At 35.9% G+C, this 20,675-nt stretch overlaps 1 protein-coding gene and 1 pseudogene across 5 annotated transcripts in view; both read left to right on the top strand.

Moving 5' to 3' along the window:
* Positions 1-20,675, top strand: part of ABCA6 (ATP binding cassette subfamily A member 6) — a 53,209-nt gene that overhangs the window by 20,190 nt on the left and 12,344 nt on the right. For all 4 annotated transcript variants that reach the window (XM_069482804.1, XM_069482808.1, XM_069482807.1 and 1 more), the window contains 10 exons: positions 479-569; positions 1,405-1,544; positions 4,556-4,672; positions 6,240-6,423; positions 6,817-6,983; positions 9,073-9,206; positions 10,511-10,648; positions 14,665-14,775; positions 15,601-15,774; positions 15,989-16,102. In XM_069482804.1, the coding sequence (XP_069338905.1) occupies positions 479-569; positions 1,405-1,544; positions 4,556-4,672; positions 6,240-6,423; positions 6,817-6,983; positions 9,073-9,206; positions 10,511-10,648; positions 14,665-14,775; positions 15,601-15,774; positions 15,989-16,102 (1,370 nt within the window). The remainder of the gene's footprint in view (positions 1-478; positions 570-1,404; positions 1,545-4,555; positions 4,673-6,239; positions 6,424-6,816; positions 6,984-9,072; positions 9,207-10,510; positions 10,649-14,664; positions 14,776-15,600; positions 15,775-15,988; positions 16,103-20,675) is intronic.
* On the top strand, positions 12,561-14,000 carry LOC138391724 (tyrosine-protein phosphatase non-receptor type 2 pseudogene; annotated as a pseudogene). The gene has a single exon (XR_011234852.1). The product of XR_011234852.1 is annotated as a tyrosine-protein phosphatase non-receptor type 2 pseudogene (transcript).

Raw genomic sequence — 20,675 nt, 5'->3', positions numbered from 1 at the left:
TTGATGGGCATTTGGGTTGTTTCCACATCTTTGCTATTGTGAATTGTGCTGCTATAAACATTTGGGTACACGTGCCTTTGTTACAGAATGACCTTTTTTCCTTTGGGTATATGCCCAGTAATGGGATTGCTGGGTCAAATGGCAATCAATTAGTTTAAGCATTCAAATCTTTAACATATATTTGGTTCAAAAATAGCCACTCATTCTTTAGCATCTGAGTAGAACCACATAATTTGTGTATTTTTTTTTCCAGGAAACATTGGAGGGTGCTGACATAGACTGATGTTCATGGGTTTATTTTAAATGCATCCTTTCTAATTAATGTGTGTTTCAAATTTTAAAATGCACAGTGAATATAGTTTATGCCTCATAGGACACTTCTCTTTTGAAATTCTGAGCTGTGACTCCTCACGTTTATTTTCTAGAGTGGGAAGAAATGACTCTTAATATCTTTTCTCCCTTGCTTCTTTTTAATCAGATAGGAAAGTCATCATGTCCAATGGGAGATTGAAGTGTGCAGGCTCTTCTATCTTTTTGAAGAGAAAATGGGGTCTTGGATATCACTTAAGGTAAAGACTTTGGGAATAGACTAGATATGTGTGTTTTTAATACTGGAATATCAAAAAGGTGGGCAATCATGAAAGAAAACTGGCTTTCTGCTTCATCTCTTCCATACTGGATTGCTTAATACTTTTCTGATGTTTCTGCCTCCTCATATCTTTCTTAATGTTAATAGTGGGCAACATTTCAACATTATAAACCAAGACTGATTGTTCACAGAAGGACTACTTCATGTACCTTTTTCCAGGGAGCTGCTCTGTGCAGCCTAAACCTCTAATTTCTTCCCACCTTCCACTTTCCTCAGCCCATCCATATAATTCTGTAATAAGTTTTTGTTCTTTCATAAGCCACAAAGGCAAATAATTTCAGAAGCCAGTATCAACAGGCAATAACTTTGGGAGTGAAGAGTAGTGATAACTGTGCCTAACAAGAAAATGTATACAAGCTAAAAGAATTTTAAAAAATAAACTCTATGGCTAAGGAAAACATGGATATGGGCCAAATTTCCCTATTAGCCACTAATTTCTGATAGCTACGTGATCTGGTATAATCACTTTCCCTAAGAAGCCTCTTCTGCCTAATGTTCTCATCTCCCTTTGTTTATCTTCATACTTGGTATAGCTTCAAGTACATTACATATTTGTTATTATATTTGTAGTTCTGAGTTTATACATCTTCTATGTATAAACCATAAAATTTTTAAATTGATGGATTATTATTAGTGTTATTATTTACTAATTTTGTTTGTTCTAAAAAGCCCAGTACAGTAAAAGCTCTTTTTTTTTTTTTTTGTGGTAGCAGTTGAGAAAATGCAAATGACCTGTCTTCTCTTTTAAATGTTAGTTTGTATAGGAATGAAACATGTGATCCAGAACAAATAACCTCCTTCATTAATCATCACATCCCTGGTGCTAAATTAAAAACAGAAAATGAAGAAAACCTTGTGTATACTTTGCCTTTGGAAAGGACAAATAAATTTCCAGGTAATTTAAATATGATTACAATGGAATGAAATTTGGGAACAAAAGTTCACATTATTATTATAATTTCCATTGTCTAATGAATTTGGATTTTGTCTTAGGTCTGGTCCCCTGAGAAGTAGAGCTTGAGATGAGGGTTTGAGTGCAATTAATCTATTTGGTAGTTGACCCCTGCAAGCACCAGCAGATAATGGGGATATGAGAGAGGAAAGGGAGGAAGCCAGGGAAGTTTGCGTTATGGAGCAGGTTATTGTGGTAGGCAATTGAGGTGTAAGGCCACTGGGGGAGAAATAAATGAATAGGTAAGTAAGAGGGCTCAGAATTATGTCACTGAAGGGGTGAGGAAGCTGGAGTACTTGTTGCTCCCTATCCACCATCCTTGGGTAAGGGATTCTTCGAGGAGCATTAACTTTCTGACCCTTCAGAATCACTCTGAACATGAGCTTGGCATACTTCTGAGGCCAGAAAAAGGATCTCAGGCAGGTGTTTTTAATAAGCAGATTTATTGTACATAGCTGAGTGCAGAAAAGATGTTGGTGGGGCATCAAAGTTTCTGTTACAGGTTTGTTTCTGTACAATAGTCCCCCCTTATCCATGGGGGATACATGGTTCCAAGACCCTCAGCTTACGGCTGAAACTGTGGATAGTACTGAACCCAACTGCCGTCAGTCAGAACATGTTTCTGTTGACATCTTCTACTGCCAAATTTAATGCCTTTTCCATATTATCTAAGCACTTATCATGCACTGTGGCCATAACTTTTGCAGTTTGAAGTACAACAGAAAACAAGCACAACTTTCTTTTGCCTTCTTCACAGTTTCACAGATAGAAGATTGATTCTCACCGGAGATCTTAGAAATCTCAGCATACGGTTTTTTTCTGTCCTTATTAAGTCAATATCTTTTACCATTTCACTTAAAGGAAACACTTTACAGGTTTTCTTTGGCATATCCAAATTGCCAGTATTACTACTCTTGCCCTTTGGGGCCATTATTAAGTAAAATAAGAGTTATTTGAACACAGCACTGCAATATCTTGACAGTTGATCTGATAACCATCACCAAGGTGGCTACTAGATGACTACAGGTGGGTAATGTGTATAGAAAGCATGGATCTTCTGGACAAGGAGTTGATTCACATCCCAGTCAGGAATGAATGAGACAGTGAAATATTTCACTATTCAGAAGGGCATGCAATTAAAAACCTCTAAATTGTTTATTTCTGTAATTTTCCATTTAATATTTTTGGACTGCAGTTAACTGGGGCTAACTGTAACTGTGGAAAGCAAAACCATTGATAAGGAGGGATTACTCTATTTTAAGTGAATTGTGCATACATTATTTTGCAGAGAAAAACATAGCTTATTTATTCTATAAAACTGTTCAACATAGTTTCTCAGCCAGAAGGGTAACAGTACCAACCTAGGTTTCATTTTATAAGTAATCCTAAGTATCACTAACTCTTGTACAGTGCTTACTATATGTTAGGCACTGTTCTAGTGGTTTCATATATATCAATTCATTTAGTCCTCACAACTGTTCTGTGGGATGGGTGGTATAATTTTCCCTGTTTTACAAATAAGGAAATGTATTTCAGTCTCTTCTGATTTAAATAGCATTCTTTTTGTTTAAACATTTAACTTATTAAAGGTTTAATTCCCTATAAGCCTAATTTAAATAAGCTCTTTTGAATGGTTTAGTCTCATTAGGCAAATAGGAATTCTGATTTTAGTCCCACCCCCAAATATGGCAGCTTTATATGTCTTTGTAGTAGCATGGAAGACGGTGTTCTCAGATTGGTGACCTATATTATATTATTCTGTTCTTACACTAAGACCCCATGGGGTACAGCTGGCCCACTTTGTTTTTTGGTTAGAGGACAATAAGGAGTTATATGTTGGTACCACCACTTTAATATGTCACTCAGCCAGAGTCTCTAGTGTTGACATCCTGGCCAAAGGCAAACTCTTTACACAGACCCAAGGCCTCTGTTAGTCTAATGGCATGTTTGTGTCCATTCCAGGACATGGGACCCCAGGTGCCCTGCCTGACACATGCAGGCCATGGGGAAACACAGTGCTTTCTACAGTCTCATCCATCTAGTTCCTCTCAGTAATGTTGGCTTATTGCCCCACCCAATGTAGAAAGCAGCATGATGAGAGAGTCTTCTCCTACAAACTTGTGTCCTTATCAAAGTTGCCCCCTGTAATAGTTACTCAATAAATGTGTATTCGGAACCTATTATACAAAAGGCACTGCTCCAGATGCTAGAAATACACCATTAAATAAAACATATGAGTTCCCACCCTCATAGAGCCTACCTACATTTAACAGCATGGAGATAAGTGGACATGAAAAATAAAATTGTTCTACAATTGTACAATAAAATAATAAACAACACCATGTGAGTTAGAGTGATGGCAGGTGTCAGAATGAGGTTTATATAAAGTGGTCACTGAAGGCCACGAGAAGAAAATGGTCAAAAGCATTCGGAGTAGAGGGGAAAAGGGGATATCTACAGGGCACTGAGTGAGGGGGCAGAGTGGCAAGTCGGGATGATTAGGGTTGTATGAATAGATGGAGAGTGGCTCTTATGGAGCCTCAGAGGTTGTGTTATTGACTTTGATTGTTATATTAAATGCATTGAGAAACCACTGAAAGACAGAAGGAAAACCCCGAATATAGGGAGAGAGATGTGTGGATTTGTAGTGTGGAGGTGAGGAGATGATAGTCCTTCTGATTGCTCATATGTCCGCAGAGAAGCCTGGTAGGAAGTTTGTAAGCTGAGAATAGAAGATGGAGAACAGTTTGCAGACAGAGGGAGAGAGCTGACATTAAAGAGTCATTAAAGAAAGTAAAAGCATTCTAATGAAATTTTGTGTTTGACTACTGTGATATTCCAAAGACATGATTTTCCGAAAAATGTTCTGCACCATCTTTTAAGTAAGTATTAATTTAGTTGGTTTGGTTATTGATGTAGTTTTTCAGAGTATCTATTCCTCTCTTTTGCCTTAGATCTTTTCAGTGCTCTTGATAAGTATTCTACTCAGGGAGTGATGGGTTATGATGTTTCCATGTCAACTCTGAACGAAGTCTTCATGAAACTGGAAGGAAAGTCAACTATTGAACAAGGTAAAGCAATTGTAGAATTCACAGAAAATCAATTTCCAAATGATCACGTGCCAACTTAGTATTTATAATTTCTTTTTTTATTTTATTTTATTTATTTATTTATTTGAGACAGAGTCTGGCTCTGTTGCCCGGGCTAGAGTTCTGTGGCGTCAGCCTAGCTCACAGCAACCTCAAACTCCTGGGCTCAAGCAATCCTCCTGCCTCAGCCTCCCGAGTAGCTGGGACTACAGGCATGTGCCACCATGCCTGGCTAATTTTTTCTATATATTTTTAGTTGTCCAGCTAATTTTTTTCTATTTTTAGTAGAGATAGGGTCTCGCTCTTGTTCAGGCTGGTCTCGAATTCCTGAGCTCAAACGATCCGCCCTCCTCGGCCTCTCAAGTGCTAGGATTACAGGCGTGAACCACCACGCTATAATTTCTTATGCATGAATCACACTAAGAAATGTGATTCATTCCAAATTTGGCTATGCTCTTTGAGATGGGCTGTCATTGTTTCTTAACATCATTACTAGGACTGAACATAGAACCCTTCATGGAGTCTACCAAATTTCTCTTTGGAAACTATCTCCTATTTCAGCAGTTTTCTCCTTTCCCCAAACACTCATCACTGCTTCTTGGATAGTATGAATCTGTGAAAGGCTTTTAATCTGGGGCATGAGATCTGAGTAGAATTTTTTTATAAAAAAATTTGCTCGTAGCTTGTAAATACGACAAGTATGCAAAATTCCACTAAGTTCCTAATGGGGAAAATTCTTAGTATCAGCTCTTGTGTATTTAATGGTTATTTACAGAGCTCCTCCTATGCCAGACACTTTGATTAATGTGTGGATATACATTGATATATGCCTTCAATAGTATCTTCCTACAATAACCTTTTCAACAAGTGTCTTTGGCACCGTTTTACAGATATGAAAATCAGGCCTAAGAGCAGTTAAATGATGGTCCCCAATCATACCACTTGTAAGTCATATGTGTAGGATTTACATACAGGTCTGGTGGTTCCAGAGCTGGTGATCTTTCCCCTACACTGCTAAATTATGGATACTTTAGTAGTAGTAGCAGACATTTAGGCAGTAATGATTAGCTATTCCAATGGAGAAGATTTCTTGAAATCCCTCAGAATTTTATTACATGTGGGACTTTCTTTGCCTTTTTAAAGACTAGGCATAATGAGATCACCCTTTTTGTGAATTCTTCTTTTGGTATGAATTCAGTATGTTTTCTCAATGGGTTTATAGAATGTGAACATCGTTATATTTTTCTTATATTGCCTGCATTGTAACCACAAACATTCTAAAACATTTTTTCTTATTTAAAGAATTTTATTTTAATATGCATCACCATTGGAAATTGTAAAACTTAACTATAGAAGGAAAATGTAGAAAGTAGTGCTGAAGCATAAACTTAATAAATATTGAAAAATATTGTCTAAACAATCCCTTTGAATTGGTTATAAAAATAAAACCAAATGTAAAACAGTTTTTAATATTACTAAAAAGAAAAAATTGTGCTACTCCCAGGATGGCATTAATAATGTGTGTGTGTGTGTGTGTGTGTGTGTGTAGATTTTGAACAAGTGGAGATGACAAGAGACTCAGAAAGCCTAAATGAAATGGAGCCAGCTCACTCTTCCCTCCCTGAAATGCTGAAGACTGAGAGTGGCATGGGCCTCTGGAGAATGCAAGTCTGTGCAATAGCACGGCTCCGTTTCCTAAAGTTAAAACGTGGAAGGAAAGTGCTTTTGACCCTGTAAGTATCAGAGTACTATGGTTTTATTAGATAATGAGTTTCAAAAGAGGTGCAAACCAGAAGCGAATTTAAAGCTAGAACACAATACCCAACATTTCTGCCAGGGGATGGATAAATGCTGCATTTGATTTTACTGAAAGTGGGGATACCTGTATGTTAGCACTTAATTATGCTTATACATACAGGTGTGTTTAGTTTTCATAGTTTGATAACCTGATGTTTATATAGCAGTGCCTTTTGGTACTGTGTAGCATGCTAAGATATGACTTTCAGAATGTTGGCACTTAGAATCATGGTTGGCATAAAGTAGATTGGCACTCTCAATATTTGTGGAATGTCTGACTAAATAAACAAAATTGCTATAGATTCATATGGTAATTTTTCTTTGTTTAGACTATTGGTATTTGGAATTGCAGTGTTCCCTTTGATTGTGGAAAATGTACTTCATGCTATGTTTAATCAAAAGATTGATTTGGAGTTTAAAACTGGATTATATTTTCTCTCTCCTGGACAACTTCCCCAGGACCCCCATACCAGCCTGTTGATCATCAATAACACAGGTGAAAAGAAAAACAAAATTTAAATCCAAAAATAAGTTATTTTTACTGTTTATTAGCACATGTAGGGGGAAAAAGCAAATTAGAGAAAATGTAATTTAAATTTCATTCAATGGAAAACAACATATGAGCAACTGTGAATATTTCCTCTGATTTTGGAGATAAGGATGATAGAGACAACAGAGAAGGAACCTGGGTCACTATACAATCTGGGAGAGTAGAGCTGCCCATCTACCTTACTAACCTAAGCTATTACATGAAAGAGAAATAAACCATATTGGCTGAACCACTCAATTTTGAGATCTCTTTGTGACAGCAGCCTAACCTATGCCATAAATATGAGACACACTGATTGCCATGTAAAGGTGGCATATCTGCACCCCATGTCCCTCCATGAAATACAGTAAGATACAAAAAGACCCCTTGTCTTGTTATCCCAAGTGATGGGTAGTTGGTTTTTTCTAACTGCTTAATAATTTTAAAGAACAAGTTTTTATGTTACTACCTTAGATGTTAAAAACAAAAATTCAGAGTAAGAATCCTTTCTTGATGAGTTCCTTACTTATTCTGATTTTCACGTGTATTTGTGATTCAGGGTTGTAATGTATTCTCTTTCAACAAAAATGGTCTTTTCATTTCTGTTTATCATTCTTCTTGTTTTCCATTTGGGCTTTGGAAAGTAAATTTTATTCACTCCACTACCGTAAAACTGAGAGTCTTGCTAATTGTACATTTAAGATCTAGAATTGTTTACCTACCAGCTTGTATGAAAGGTAAATCATGTGTCTTCTCCTCTTCAGTCACTCTGAAGGCAGCATAATTGTGATAGCGTATTTATTTTTTCTTTTTTGTACTCAGTTGTTAGATATTTTGTGATTTTAGTTTGGGGCTTCTGTGACATCTTGTTCCTCTTTTCTCAAAATCCAATGATCATTGGTAACATGTTTACCTTTTAATGTGAGAATCCCCATTTGGCCCAGGTGACCATATGGTATGGTCAGGGGACTGTGGAGATGGGGAGTTTGGCTGCCCCAGGATTCATGGAAAGCTTATTATCTATGTGTATGTTTCACTTGGGATGGGAGGAATCCAACTTTATCTCGGGTTTGGCCCTATTTTCCAATCCCAGAGCCCATTCTGCGGGTCCCCAGTATGAAGTCCCATTTCAAAGGCTAAATAAGAAGAAAAAAAGAGTCTTTTCTTTTCTTTTTATTCATTCCAGCCTGCCCTAATTGTTATCTGTAGTTACTTCAGGTCCTGTCCTGCTGTTCTAAGGTAATGTCTCTTAGGAAGTAAATACAGGACTCTTACACTGGTAGCAGCTGCAGCTGCTGTCTGCTCTGTGTGGACCGTGGGGAGGGGCCTAACTGCTCGTCTTGTTCCAGGTGTAGTTACCCAGTTCATGACCATCTTACATTCATTCACTCTGAGTTTAGATGTTCTAGAAACTAGTTTTACCTTCAGTTGTTTGCTCCCATGTGCTCCAGGCTGTGGTTTTTTCTCAGCTCTTATTTGTCTGTCAAATAATCTCATCTGCTTTCTTCTTTAGGGACATATCAAACGCTCTAATCAGATGATAGCACCATTTCCATTTTCCATTTCCTAAGAAAAAATATATTTATGCAATATATACGTATGCTATATATGTAAATAGTAAAATACATTTATTGTTATACAGACACATTTATTTACTTTTCCATTATTTAGAGGAATAGGGAGAGAGGCGTGTTATCATTGGCTATTTTAGGCTGGATAATCTGAGGTATTCCTTATAAAATTATTGTATCTTCACAGATTACTCAGTTCAAATATATTTGTTTACCAAAAGTCATGAATAGAATTATCTTGTTTTTATGATCACACCGTAAATTGCATTAAACAGATTTATCAAGCTAATTGACTATAACATAAGATTTGCTAAATAGAAGATGGTAGAGTGATTTCTCTTGCATGGGCCAATATTACTGTGATGCCCAAAGAAATATGCCTTCACATAGTATGCTATAAATATTAACTTTATGTATGAGGTTTATTTAAAAAGTTTGACATACATTTTATTTTATATGGTCTTTTGTTACTGATTTTATACTAGCATCAAATATTGAAGATTTTATACAGTCACTGAAGCATCAAAGTATACTTTTGGAAGTAGATGACTTTAAAAACAGAAATGGTACTGATGGCCTTTCATATAATGGAGCTATCATAGTTTCTGGGAAACAAAAGGTATGTTTGCCTCTTATTTTTGCTTTTATGACCAAAAATCAATAAGAAAATCCTACCTTTTCAAATTTTTAAAAACTGCAGAAAGGCAAAACTAGCATATAGCAATTTGACTCAGAAAACCATTGTGGGTTATTATTTAATAAATTGTGATGTTTTCATAAGTTTTTGTAAAACATGTTCTATCTTAACTTTGAATCGTTTAACAGACAATTTTTACATTCAAAAGAAGCCAAATTTAATTGTATTGTTCAAACTTAACGAAAATATTATTATAGCTTATAATCATCAGCCAATATATTTATGGACTCAAGGAATCCTATTCAATAGCTAACTATCTGAATGATGTTTTTATATATATTAAGAGCATACATTAAATACTATAATAACTACATGAAATCTCTGAGAGAAAAGTATTCTCAGTCTGCTATCTTAGCAAATTTCAGATTGGGTAAAAGAGTGCAAGCCATAGAGATTCATCAAGGAACAAAACTATTAAAAATACATCTTAATCCTAAAAACTCTTGAGTCGTATTTGCATTCCAATAAAAACAAGGGCCCAAATTAAATGACACTACCTCTTCATTTCTTGCCACAAGGAAAATAAAAACAAAAGTCTTTGAAGATGTTTCATTAAATTAAATTCTACCTAAACTAACTAAATATACTATAAAGGATGTAATCCCTTTGTGCCAGCTTTGGAAAACTACTTTGGTAGCTGCTTTTTTTGTTCCTTATCTAACATATTTACTAAATGGATTATTGGTAATATTTAAACATTGTTGAACCTCTTGATGAATGCATGAATATTTTCATAAATATAAAGTACATAAACATTGCCTCAGAAAGTGTGAAAATGCTTCCTGGGCAGTGTAACCATGAACATTTTATGAACTTCAATTTTACCTCCTATCCAGAAGATCAGGGTTCCTCTGCTTGCCCACTGTAAACGGACAATGTCTCCTTGTCAGGGAGACTTTTTTTAAACTCCACTAACCAAAATTTCCTCATCGAAAAATGTGGACAAAATTATCTAAAAATTAGTAACTCTAATAAAAATCCATACTGAGTGAATGCTGCCTTTGTGCTGGGACCTAATCTACATGTATATAATCTTATTTAAACCATATAACAACCCATTTAGCATCCCCTTTTACAGATGAGGAAGCTAGAGCTCAGAAAGTCAGTTAACTTGAAGATGGACACAGCTAGAATGTGGCACTGTTAGGATCTTATATATAAACCTTGCCTTTGTTCTTTAAAGATTTAGAATTGACATTATTTATTTTGTTTTTGTTTGTTTTAAGGATTATAGATTTTCCATTGTGTGTAACACCAAGAGATTGCACTGTTTTCCTATTCTTATGAACATTATCAGCAATGGACTACTTCGAATGTTTAATCATACACAATATATTCGAATTGAGAGAAGCCCATATCCTCTTGTAAGTATTGAATTTACTGAGTCTGAACAATTAAGAATTTGACAAGTAGCCTATGTTTTCTCCCTTTAGCCTTTACATATTCATAATTGATTGTTAGTCCTGAAAATTATTATTTTGTCCTAATATTTTAAGTGGGTTATATCAAACAAAATAGGATTTTTTCTTGCTAAGTTATTATAAGGTATTATCAGAGAATTATCATGGGGGAATACTTTTCAATATTTTGTCATAGTCTCCTAGGGAGTGTTTTGAAAGTAGTACATACTTGATTGCAGAGGTGTATGTGAGAAAGAGAGAGAGAGAGGGAGAGAGAGGGAAAGAAGAGAGAAAACACTGAATTGGAAATCAGGAGTATGTGGAACCCCATCTTAGAATCTTATAAATATATTATGTATAATTTGTCAGTGGACCCTCCTTTGACTAAAGGGGTAGTAGATTGACTACCAGTTCTGGGGCTATATGTTACCTAATTCATTCCTTCACCTACACATAGTTGCTCCACATTGCAGGGGTGTCTGATACACACAGGCTGCATTTGCAGGATTCTGTGTCAGCTGTTTACAGTCTGGCTTTGGACAGTTTAGACACCAGAAAGCAGTGGTGGGAGACGGGAGAGCAGGCAAACGCTGCTCCTTGGGCTCCAATCATATCACTTCCTTCCTTTGTCCCTCCAGCCCAGAAGCAACAATGGCTTCCCACTCCATCATCCTTGTTGGATGATCACCATGCACTAACGATTTCATGATGAGTTCCTCTCTATTTTAAGTACTTATGGTAGTTATAGTTCCTGGATTATAACAAGAGGGATCTCTCAAAGCTGACTCCAACAGTTTCACACCAGAAGTTTGGGAGAGCAATAAACAGGATTAGACATGGATCCATCAAAAGGGAAGCTCATTTTATGACAAAGGTGTGGAATTCAGCTTTGGCTCCACTGCACCAGCGGTGCTGGAAATACATGCAAGTGCAGATTTTCTGCAGGCAATAGGGAAAATGTGGATGAAATAGATAGTACTTGAGGGTCAATGGTGAACATATACATCTGTGTGTTGAAGTGTGACTGACCAACCACATGAGCAGGGCAAAAACAGGATGGTTCAATTTAGCTGTGTCTGAAGGGAACCCCCCAGAAAGTGGAACCAGCGAGGTAGCAGAAAGGGACATTTGTTACTCCCTCTTTGTTCTTTAGTTCCCTATGCCATTGCCTGTTTTCTCAGGATCAAAATGGACTGAGGCCCCTGGCTACTCTTTTAGGCACACCCTACTCTCCACCCTTCATGGCACACACCTTTCCTCTTTCATTCCTATGGTGACAGTAATGCATTTTCTTACCTGGTGAAAAATTGGAATCTATAGATGTAGCCTTTAAAGCCTTAAATAAGCTTTAAGAATTGCAGAATTATTTTGAGACAGGCTTATGCTGCTGTCCTGTAATTATATGCAGGAAAGTATCCTAAATGCCACTTGAGTGTAGGCCCAGCCTCTGGCAGACACTGATTGAGGGGTAGTGATTTAAAGTTCTTCTCCGTGAAGAAGGGTTCAGCAGCAGCAAGTTTTCTTTTTAGCTCTGCACTTCAGAACACATCCACCCAACTCTTGACATATCCATCTCTAGTTTTGCTGAGAACGGCATGCTGCTCAGGTCTGAATTATCTGTTCATTGAGAGTCATAATTCCTGAATTATTTTTTTTTACTGTGGTGAAAATACATAACATAAAATTGACCAAGTTCAGTAGCATGAAGTGTATTCACATTGTTGTGAAATGGATCTCTGAACGCAGCAGCCTCCGGGACCTGGAAAAGGCAAGGATCGGGTTCTCCCTTGGAGCCTCCAAAAGGAACACAGCCCTGCCAATGCCTGCATTTAACCAGTAAGACCCATTTTAAGCCTTCTGACCTCCAGAACTGTAAGGAAATTCGAAATGAGTCCCATGACTATCCTCATAGAGTGGCCAAGTTTCCAGAAAACAGAAATCGAAACAGATACAGAGATGTAAGCCCATATGATCACAGTCGTGTTAAACTGCAAAAAACCGAAAATGATTATATTAATGCCAGCTTAGTTGACATAGAAGAGGCACAAAGGAGTTACGTCTTAACACAGGGTCCACTTCCTAACACGTGCTGCCACTTCTGGCTCATGGTTTGGCAGCAAAAGACCAAAGCAGTTGTCATGCTAAACCGCATCGTGGAGAAAGAATCGGTTAAATGTGCACAGTACTGGCCAACAGATGACCGCGAGATGCTGTTTAAAGAAACAGGATTCAGTGTGAAGCTTTTGTCAGAAGATGTGAAGTCATATTATACAGTACATCTACTACAATTAGAAAATATCAATAGTGGTGAAACCAGAACAATATCTCACTTTCATTATACTACCTGGCCAGATTTCGGAGTCCCCGAATCACCAGCTTCATTTCTCAATTTCTTGTTTAAAGTGAGAGAATCTGGCTCCTTGAACCCTGACCATGGGCCTGCGGTGATCCACTGTAGTGCAGGCATTGGGCGCTCTGGCACCTTCTCTCTGGTAGATACCTGTCTTGTTCTGATGGAAAAAGGAGAAGATATTAACATTAAGCAAGTGTTATTGAGTATGAGAAAATATCGAATGGGACTTATACAGACACCAGATCAACTTAGATTCTCATATATGGCTATAATAGAAGGAGCAAAGTATATAAAGGGAGATTCTAATATACAGAAACGGTGGAAAGAACTATCTAAGGAAGATTTATCTCCTGCTTTTGATCATTTACCAAACAAAATAATGACCGAAAAATACAATGGGAACAGAATAGGTATAGAAGAAGAAAAACTGACAGGTGACCGATGCATAGGACTTTCCTCTAAAATGCAAGATACCATGGAAGAGAACAGTGAGAGTGTTCTACGGAAACGTATTCGAGAGGACAGAAAAGCTACCACGGCTCAGAAGGTGCAGCAGATGAAACAGAGGCTAAATGAGACTGAACGAAAAAGAAAAAGGCCAAGATTGACAGACACCTAAATATTCATGACTTGAGAATATTCTGCAGCTATAAATTTTGAACCATTGATGTGCAAAGCAAGACCCGAAGCCCACTCCGGAAACTGAAGTGAGGCTTGCTGACCCTGTAGGTTGCCTCACAGTTGTGTGTTTACAAAGTAAACTTACATCCAGGGGATGAAGAGCACCCACCAGCAGAAGACTTTGCAGAACCTTTAATTTGATGTGTTGTTAAGTGTTTTTTAATACGTGTATGAAATGTAGAAAGATGTATAAGAAATAAATTAGGAGAGACTTTGTATTGTACTGCCATTCCTACTGTATTTTTATACTTTTTGGCAGCATTAAATATTTTTATTAAATAGACAAAAAAAAAAAAAAAAAAAAGAAATGGATCTCTAAGACTTCATCTTGCAGAACTGAAATTCTATACCCATTAAACAATTCCCCATTTCCTCCTCCCCACACCCTCTGGAAACCACCATTCTACTTTCTGTTTCTATTAATTTGACTACTAGAGATACCACATATAAATGGAATCATAATATTTGTCTTTGCTGGTTTATTTCATTTAGCATGTTTTCTACTTTGTAGCCTATGACAGGATTTTATATTCTATTGTATGTATATGTATGTGAATGTTTATATATACACACACACATATATACACACACCATATTTTGTTTATCCATTCATTTGGACATTTGTGTTGCTTCCACCTCTTGGCTATTGTGAGTAATGTTGCTATGAACATGAATGTGCAGATATCTCTTCGAGACCCCTACTTTCAGTTCTTTTGGATATACACCCAGAAGTAGACCCTAAATTATTTTTGACTTCTCTGTGTTCTTTGAGTTGAAGCCTGATGTTAAATGATCAGAAATATTTTCCCTCCCACCTCTGTGCATAGATGTTGATGAACTACACCTATACTTTGATTTTTCAGTATTTCAAAAAGCATATTCCTTATGGTTATTAGTATCTGTTTCATTTAAAAAACATTCACTAAAGTACCTTCAATATTTGCAGAGCTCTGTATCAACAGTCTGGACGGGGCTGCCAGAAGGTTCCATTTTCTTATTTTTGGTTTTATGCAGTACGTCTCCTTACATCGCCATGAGCAGCATCAGTGATTACAAAGTAAGGAAAAGGGGGGAAAATTTAAAAAAAAAAAACTTCAGAAATTTCAATAATTGTATTTTGAATGCTATGTGTTCAAAATATTTTCCTCTGAGAAAAACACTTAAATATATGTTTAAGGTAGATAATGTAGTTAAGCATCATTTCTAGAAAGTCAGAAAATTTACTTCTAAAAATGCAAAATTCTTTTTACTTCAAAGTTACTGGAAAAACTACAGTGATTTTTCAGAGACTCAAATTAGTCTAAACCTTCAAAGGAAAGGCATTATAAATCTTTTAACTACATTATTTCCTAACTACAAGGAAGAAATAATTGATGTTGAAACTGAAGACCAAATTTATGACTTGAATTCCTTTTCCACTGTGGAAATTAAAATTCTGTGCAATATTTTTATTTGATTATGCCCATTACCAGATAAAACAGTTAACTTTGGATGCACCTTTCACCAGTCTGAGCCAGTAACCCTCCAAGAAGATTTTTAAACAAAAGAAAATTTACTGTGTCCTTCAGATCATAAAATAACATTTCTTTTGAAGGAGCTTAATGCCTTGATCATTATGAGATCTACTTTTCTATTTATTATTCATGAGGTAAAATGATTTAGCAAACAAATCTATCAAACAAAATAATATACTTTTTTAAGTGGCCACCTTTAAAATGATACAACTGGCTCTATAGATCTCAGCTTCCTAAACAGTATATGCATAATTATTTTTAAGAATATTAAAAGATTAGATTATAGTTACCTTAAAAAATTCTTCCAATGTGTTTTTTTAGATTTAAATTTTAATTGAATCTATGTTTATCCTGTGTTTTCTCATCAGAAGAAAGCTAAGTCCCAGCTATGGATTTCTGGCCTCTATACTTCTGCTTACTGGTGTGGGCAGGCACTGGTGGATATTAACTTCTTCATTTTAATTCTCCTTTTAATGTATTTTATTTTCTACATAGAAGACGTGGTGAATATTTATTCTACAAGTCGAATTGTGTTGGCTATGGTGAGTAACACAGTACATGTACCAAATTTTATAAAGTAATTAATAATAAACTTTAACATTGTTATTTTATATAGTCAAGATGTTTTAATTTTTTATTTTGTCACAAACCAAAACAAAAAGCCTTCAAACTGCAAGTGTGATAAAATATTTACCATTTAATTTTTCCCTCGGATAATTCATTTTTTGACTATGATATTATTTGTATTATCTTCAGGTTATAATTACGCCTGGTTATGCAGCTTCTCTTGTCTTCTTGACATATATGATATCATTTATTTTTCGCAAAAGGAGGAAAAACAGTGGCCTCTGGTCATTTTGCTTCTATTTTGTAAGTACACATACCTACATATAAATAGGGAAATAGAGTTATTTTTTAAACTTTCAGTGTAATGTTAAATATAATCATTTTGCCTTGAGCAGTGGGGAAAATTAATAATATTTTTAAATTATACCAAAGAAAGTAGAAGGAAGTATAACTCTGTTACCGAATCAATAATCTTCCTGAAGAACCCAGGTACAGTCCTTTGAACAGAATTTATAGAAAACATCCCAGAAAACCTGAAGTGCAAAATATACTCTTGATTTTATATATCCTTCAGAATACAGGGCTCTCTGGAAACACTAGAACAAAAATTTGGCTTCATAACAGTTGACAGTACAATCCATTTCTACAGTCTTCAAGAAGGGCTTTCTTAACCTTAGCTGCTAATAGTTTTGGATAGTGATGATGTTTTATACTTATGCCAGATTACTTTTTAGTAAATATATATGAAAGTAAAGAGCTTGTCCAAGATTATAGAAAACTTCGCTGGAAATGTTTGCAAAAACTCTTAGGGACCCAGAGTGCCTTGCGTCCTGCACTTCAGGCATCCTTTAACTGAGATCCTCAACTGGTGGTTGGATGTGTGTTTTGAAACCAGCTCCCAACTCTTGGAATGGAAGTCCTGAAACCATGAGAGAAACCCAACCAAAGATCATCTGTAAGAAAACACATTTGATATCACCCACTGACTCATGTAAGAAATTAGTCTTGGACTCTTTTGGTCAACAGGGAACTGTTGTTGCTTCTCAGCAGACAGTACTCTGACTTGACTTCTCTGGTTACACTTCTTTGTAGTCAGCAAATAGTGTCTATTACCATCTCACTATCATCAGCACAATCCAATCCAAGGACAGAAGCGACAGAAAGAATTACAGAATTACCTGACTTGGAAAAAGTAGCTTTGAGGCAGTCATGAGGATTAGGTGCACCAAAGGTCTTTCCATTCATACTTTCCATGGAAGCTTTTGTGTTCTGTCAATAGACTTACTGCCGTTGTCCAGTGTAATCCCAGAAGCTGGATATGCAAATCAGATGGCAGTAGAAGAGAGTCTTACTGACACTCATTTTTTTTTTTCCAGCTAGCATTCTTATATATGTCTAGCAAAGATGGACAAAGAATTCACTTCCATTCTTTGTGTTTGCCCATAGTTTCAACTATGAATGAAGTCAAGCAATGTCAGGGTTAATGGCTGTGGACAGGTCTATGACTTCCAGCCTAAGTGGCTCTGGGGATGCCCCAGTGAGTGCCCTCAGAGATGCCCTTTCAGCTAATTGTTCTTTAGTCCTAAGTAACTCACAGCTTGGAACATGGTTCCTTTTTATTTGTGGTTTCTCCCTCTCTTTGTGTTTACTCTCCTTACAAAGAAAGCATTCCAGACTGAGACAAATGCATATCTAGATGGACACAGTTTTGCTATGTGTCCAGTGAAAAATCAGCTTCTGGTTTACCTTATACTCACAATTTATCTGGGTTTATACAGTTGGCAATCTCTCAAATGAGGGAGATTTCAACGTCAATGGTGGAACTGTACCTCAGGCCCTCATCTTTCAGCTCTCAGTGGAGAAGCTGAGCAGGGATGATTTCCTCATGGATGCAGGCTTTGTAGTGATGCTGTGGGCTGGAAAACATTGTAGGCAGAATTTTCTCAGCCAGGTTCTAGGAGTTCAAATCTATGCATCAGTTCCACAAAATATGACAAACCTTCCAGATCTTGATACACCAGAATCTTCCAGAACAATAGGTTTCATCTCTTGGAGTAGACCATTTTCCCTTTGTGGGATAAGGTGTGAGAGACCAATGAGAGCAAACATCCTTTAAACACAGCAGAAAACAGATCAGAATCTGCATTATCATATTATGAATTCCTCTTACATATACAGCAAATGAATAAAGAAAGAAATTTGACTTTTTTATTTCTAAAGAAATTCATAACACTGCAGAACACCTTCTATATCAGTCCTTCACATTGGACTAATATGATGATTAAGATGTTCTTACTGTGATTTGAATAAACTCTCCCAAATAAGGATCACAGCAGAAAATCAAACATGACACTCTGAAACACTGTATTTTTAAAATCAAGACATATCTACATATGACTGTATACCTTTTTTCTTTTGTTGTCAATTACACCTGAGTTGTCATGGATTGAAATAAAGTAAGACAATATTCCATAGGCAAAGTACATTTTGTAAAACACAGACACTGTTCAAAATGTGAAAACAAAATTACAGCACAGTGTTATAGTATAAGATGTATTTATAATTTCTGATTATTTTCCCTTTGCTTTTCTTATGTTTATATATTTCATATCTGAACCCTAGATTTCTCATATGTAAAGGAAAAGATAATAACACCAGCTACATTATAGAGTTGTGAGGGTTAAAGTAAATAATTCATGCTAAGTTCTTAATATCTGACATTTAATGAATTTAGCAATTATGATCCTATTTTTATTATAATTAATACATTAATAAGATCCAGCAAAGATTTAATATAGTGCTCAATACATACTTGACTGATAAATTGATCCTTTTTGTAATTTCAAAATATTAAGGGGGTACAAATGTTTTTGGTTACATAGATCACTTTTATAATGCTTGAGTCATGGCTATAAGTGTGCCCATCACCCAAATAGTGTTCATTGTACCCATTAGGTAGGTCTTCACCCATCCCCTCCTCCCCCCACTGCTTGATTTCCACTAGTTCTACTTTCCTCTGTGCACGTGTGTGCTCATTGGTTAGTTCCAATTTAATAGCGAGTGCATGTGGTGTTCTATTCTTTAGATATTTCACATAGGATAATGGTCTCCAGTTTCATCCAAATTGTTGCAAAGGGCATTAATTTATCCTTTTTTATGGCTGAATAGTACTCCATGATATACATATACCACATTTGGTTAATCTCCTTATGAATTGATGGGCACTTGGGTTGATTCCTCATCTTTGCAATTGTGAATTGTGTTGCAATAAACATTCGAGCGCAGGTGTCTTTTCGATAAAATGACTTATTTTCCTAGGTAGATGCCCAGTAGTGGGATTGCTAGATCAAATGGTAGGTCTACTTTTAGTTCTTTGAGAAACTTCCATACTCTTTTCCATAGAGGTTGTACTAATTTGCAGTCCCACCAACAGTGTGTAAGCATTTCTTTCTCTCTGCATCCATGCTAGCATCTATTGTTTTTGAACTTTGTAATAAAAGCCATTCTAACAGGAGTAAGATGGTATCTCATTTTGGTTTTCATTTGCATTTCCCTGATGATTACATTGAGTTTTGTTAAAAGATAAACAAAATTGATAAGACTTCATGCTATATTAACCAGGAATAGAAGAGAAAGGACCTAAATAAACTCAATCAAAAATGAAAAAGGAGAGATTGCAACTGATACCACAGAAATACAAAATATCATCTGTAAATGCTATGAAAATCTCTATACACTAAACTAGAATGCATAAACTAGAACACATAGAGGAAATGGACAAATTCTTGGAAACACACAACCTCCCAAGACTCAATCAGGAGGAAATGAAACTCTTAAATAGATCAATAACAAGCAGGGAGATCAAAGCAATAATAAAAATATCTTCCAACAACAACAAAAAACGTCTCAGATCAGATGGATTCACAGCTGAATTTTACCAGACCTATAAAGAAGAGCTGGTACCAATACTGCAGAAATTATTCCATAACATCAAAAAGGAGGGAATCCTCCCCACTCATTCTGGGAAGCCAGTATCACCTTGATACCAAAGCAAGGAAAGGAAACAACAAAAAAAGAAAACTACAGACTAATATCCATTATCAATATAGATGCAAAAATAACCAACAAAATACTAGCAAACCAAATTCAACAGCACATCAAATTGATCCTTAAAAACAGAAAAATAGTTTACAGTCCCACCAACAGTGTTTGAGTGTTCCTATCTCTCCACATCCATGCCAACCTTTGTTGTTTTGGGACCTAAACATTTGTACCCCCATAAATTCTGAAATTAAAATAAAGAAATAAATACATAAATTTAAAAAAACAGAAAAATAAAAAATTTTCTTTATTCCTTCCCCTCCTTTGCCAGTAAAATGAAATAAGTCCATTACAATGAAAATACAGAATCTCAGAAAAATCATTTCTTTGGAATGGGGAAAAAATGGAGCAGAGAGAATAATGAGAAAACTTTCTAGTAGTCTAAGTGAGAGTCTATATGGCAATATGGATTATTTGTTTTTGTATAACTGCTGTGTAACTTTCAATATATAGGGTTTCATACATTAGCAATGTTGTTACCTTAGCTATAGAAAGGCAATTTCTCTTTTTATCCTTTTGTCTTAGATTGAACTTAATAATGCACTGTCAGGAAGTCTGGTCATTTTTAGCTTTCATCTTAATCTCCAGTCATTATCTATTAAGAATTTTATGTTGGGGAACTAAAGATTGTATATGTTCTTATTAACAAAATCTCCTCACTTTTCTCTCTGAAAGAAGAAACTGTGATGGCCATAGGCTGTATCTGCACATGGGAAAATTTTGATATTAATATATGAGATGAGAATATCTACATCTTAAATGTTTTCCCAAATAT

This window comes from Eulemur rufifrons, chromosome 9 (genome assembly GCF_041146395.1).
Source record: "Eulemur rufifrons isolate Redbay chromosome 9, OSU_ERuf_1, whole genome shotgun sequence".
Classification (NCBI taxonomy): domain Eukaryota; kingdom Metazoa; phylum Chordata; class Mammalia; order Primates; family Lemuridae; genus Eulemur; species Eulemur rufifrons.
Note: the sequence above shows the minus strand (reverse complement) of the source record. Positions and strands in the feature narration are given on the sequence as shown.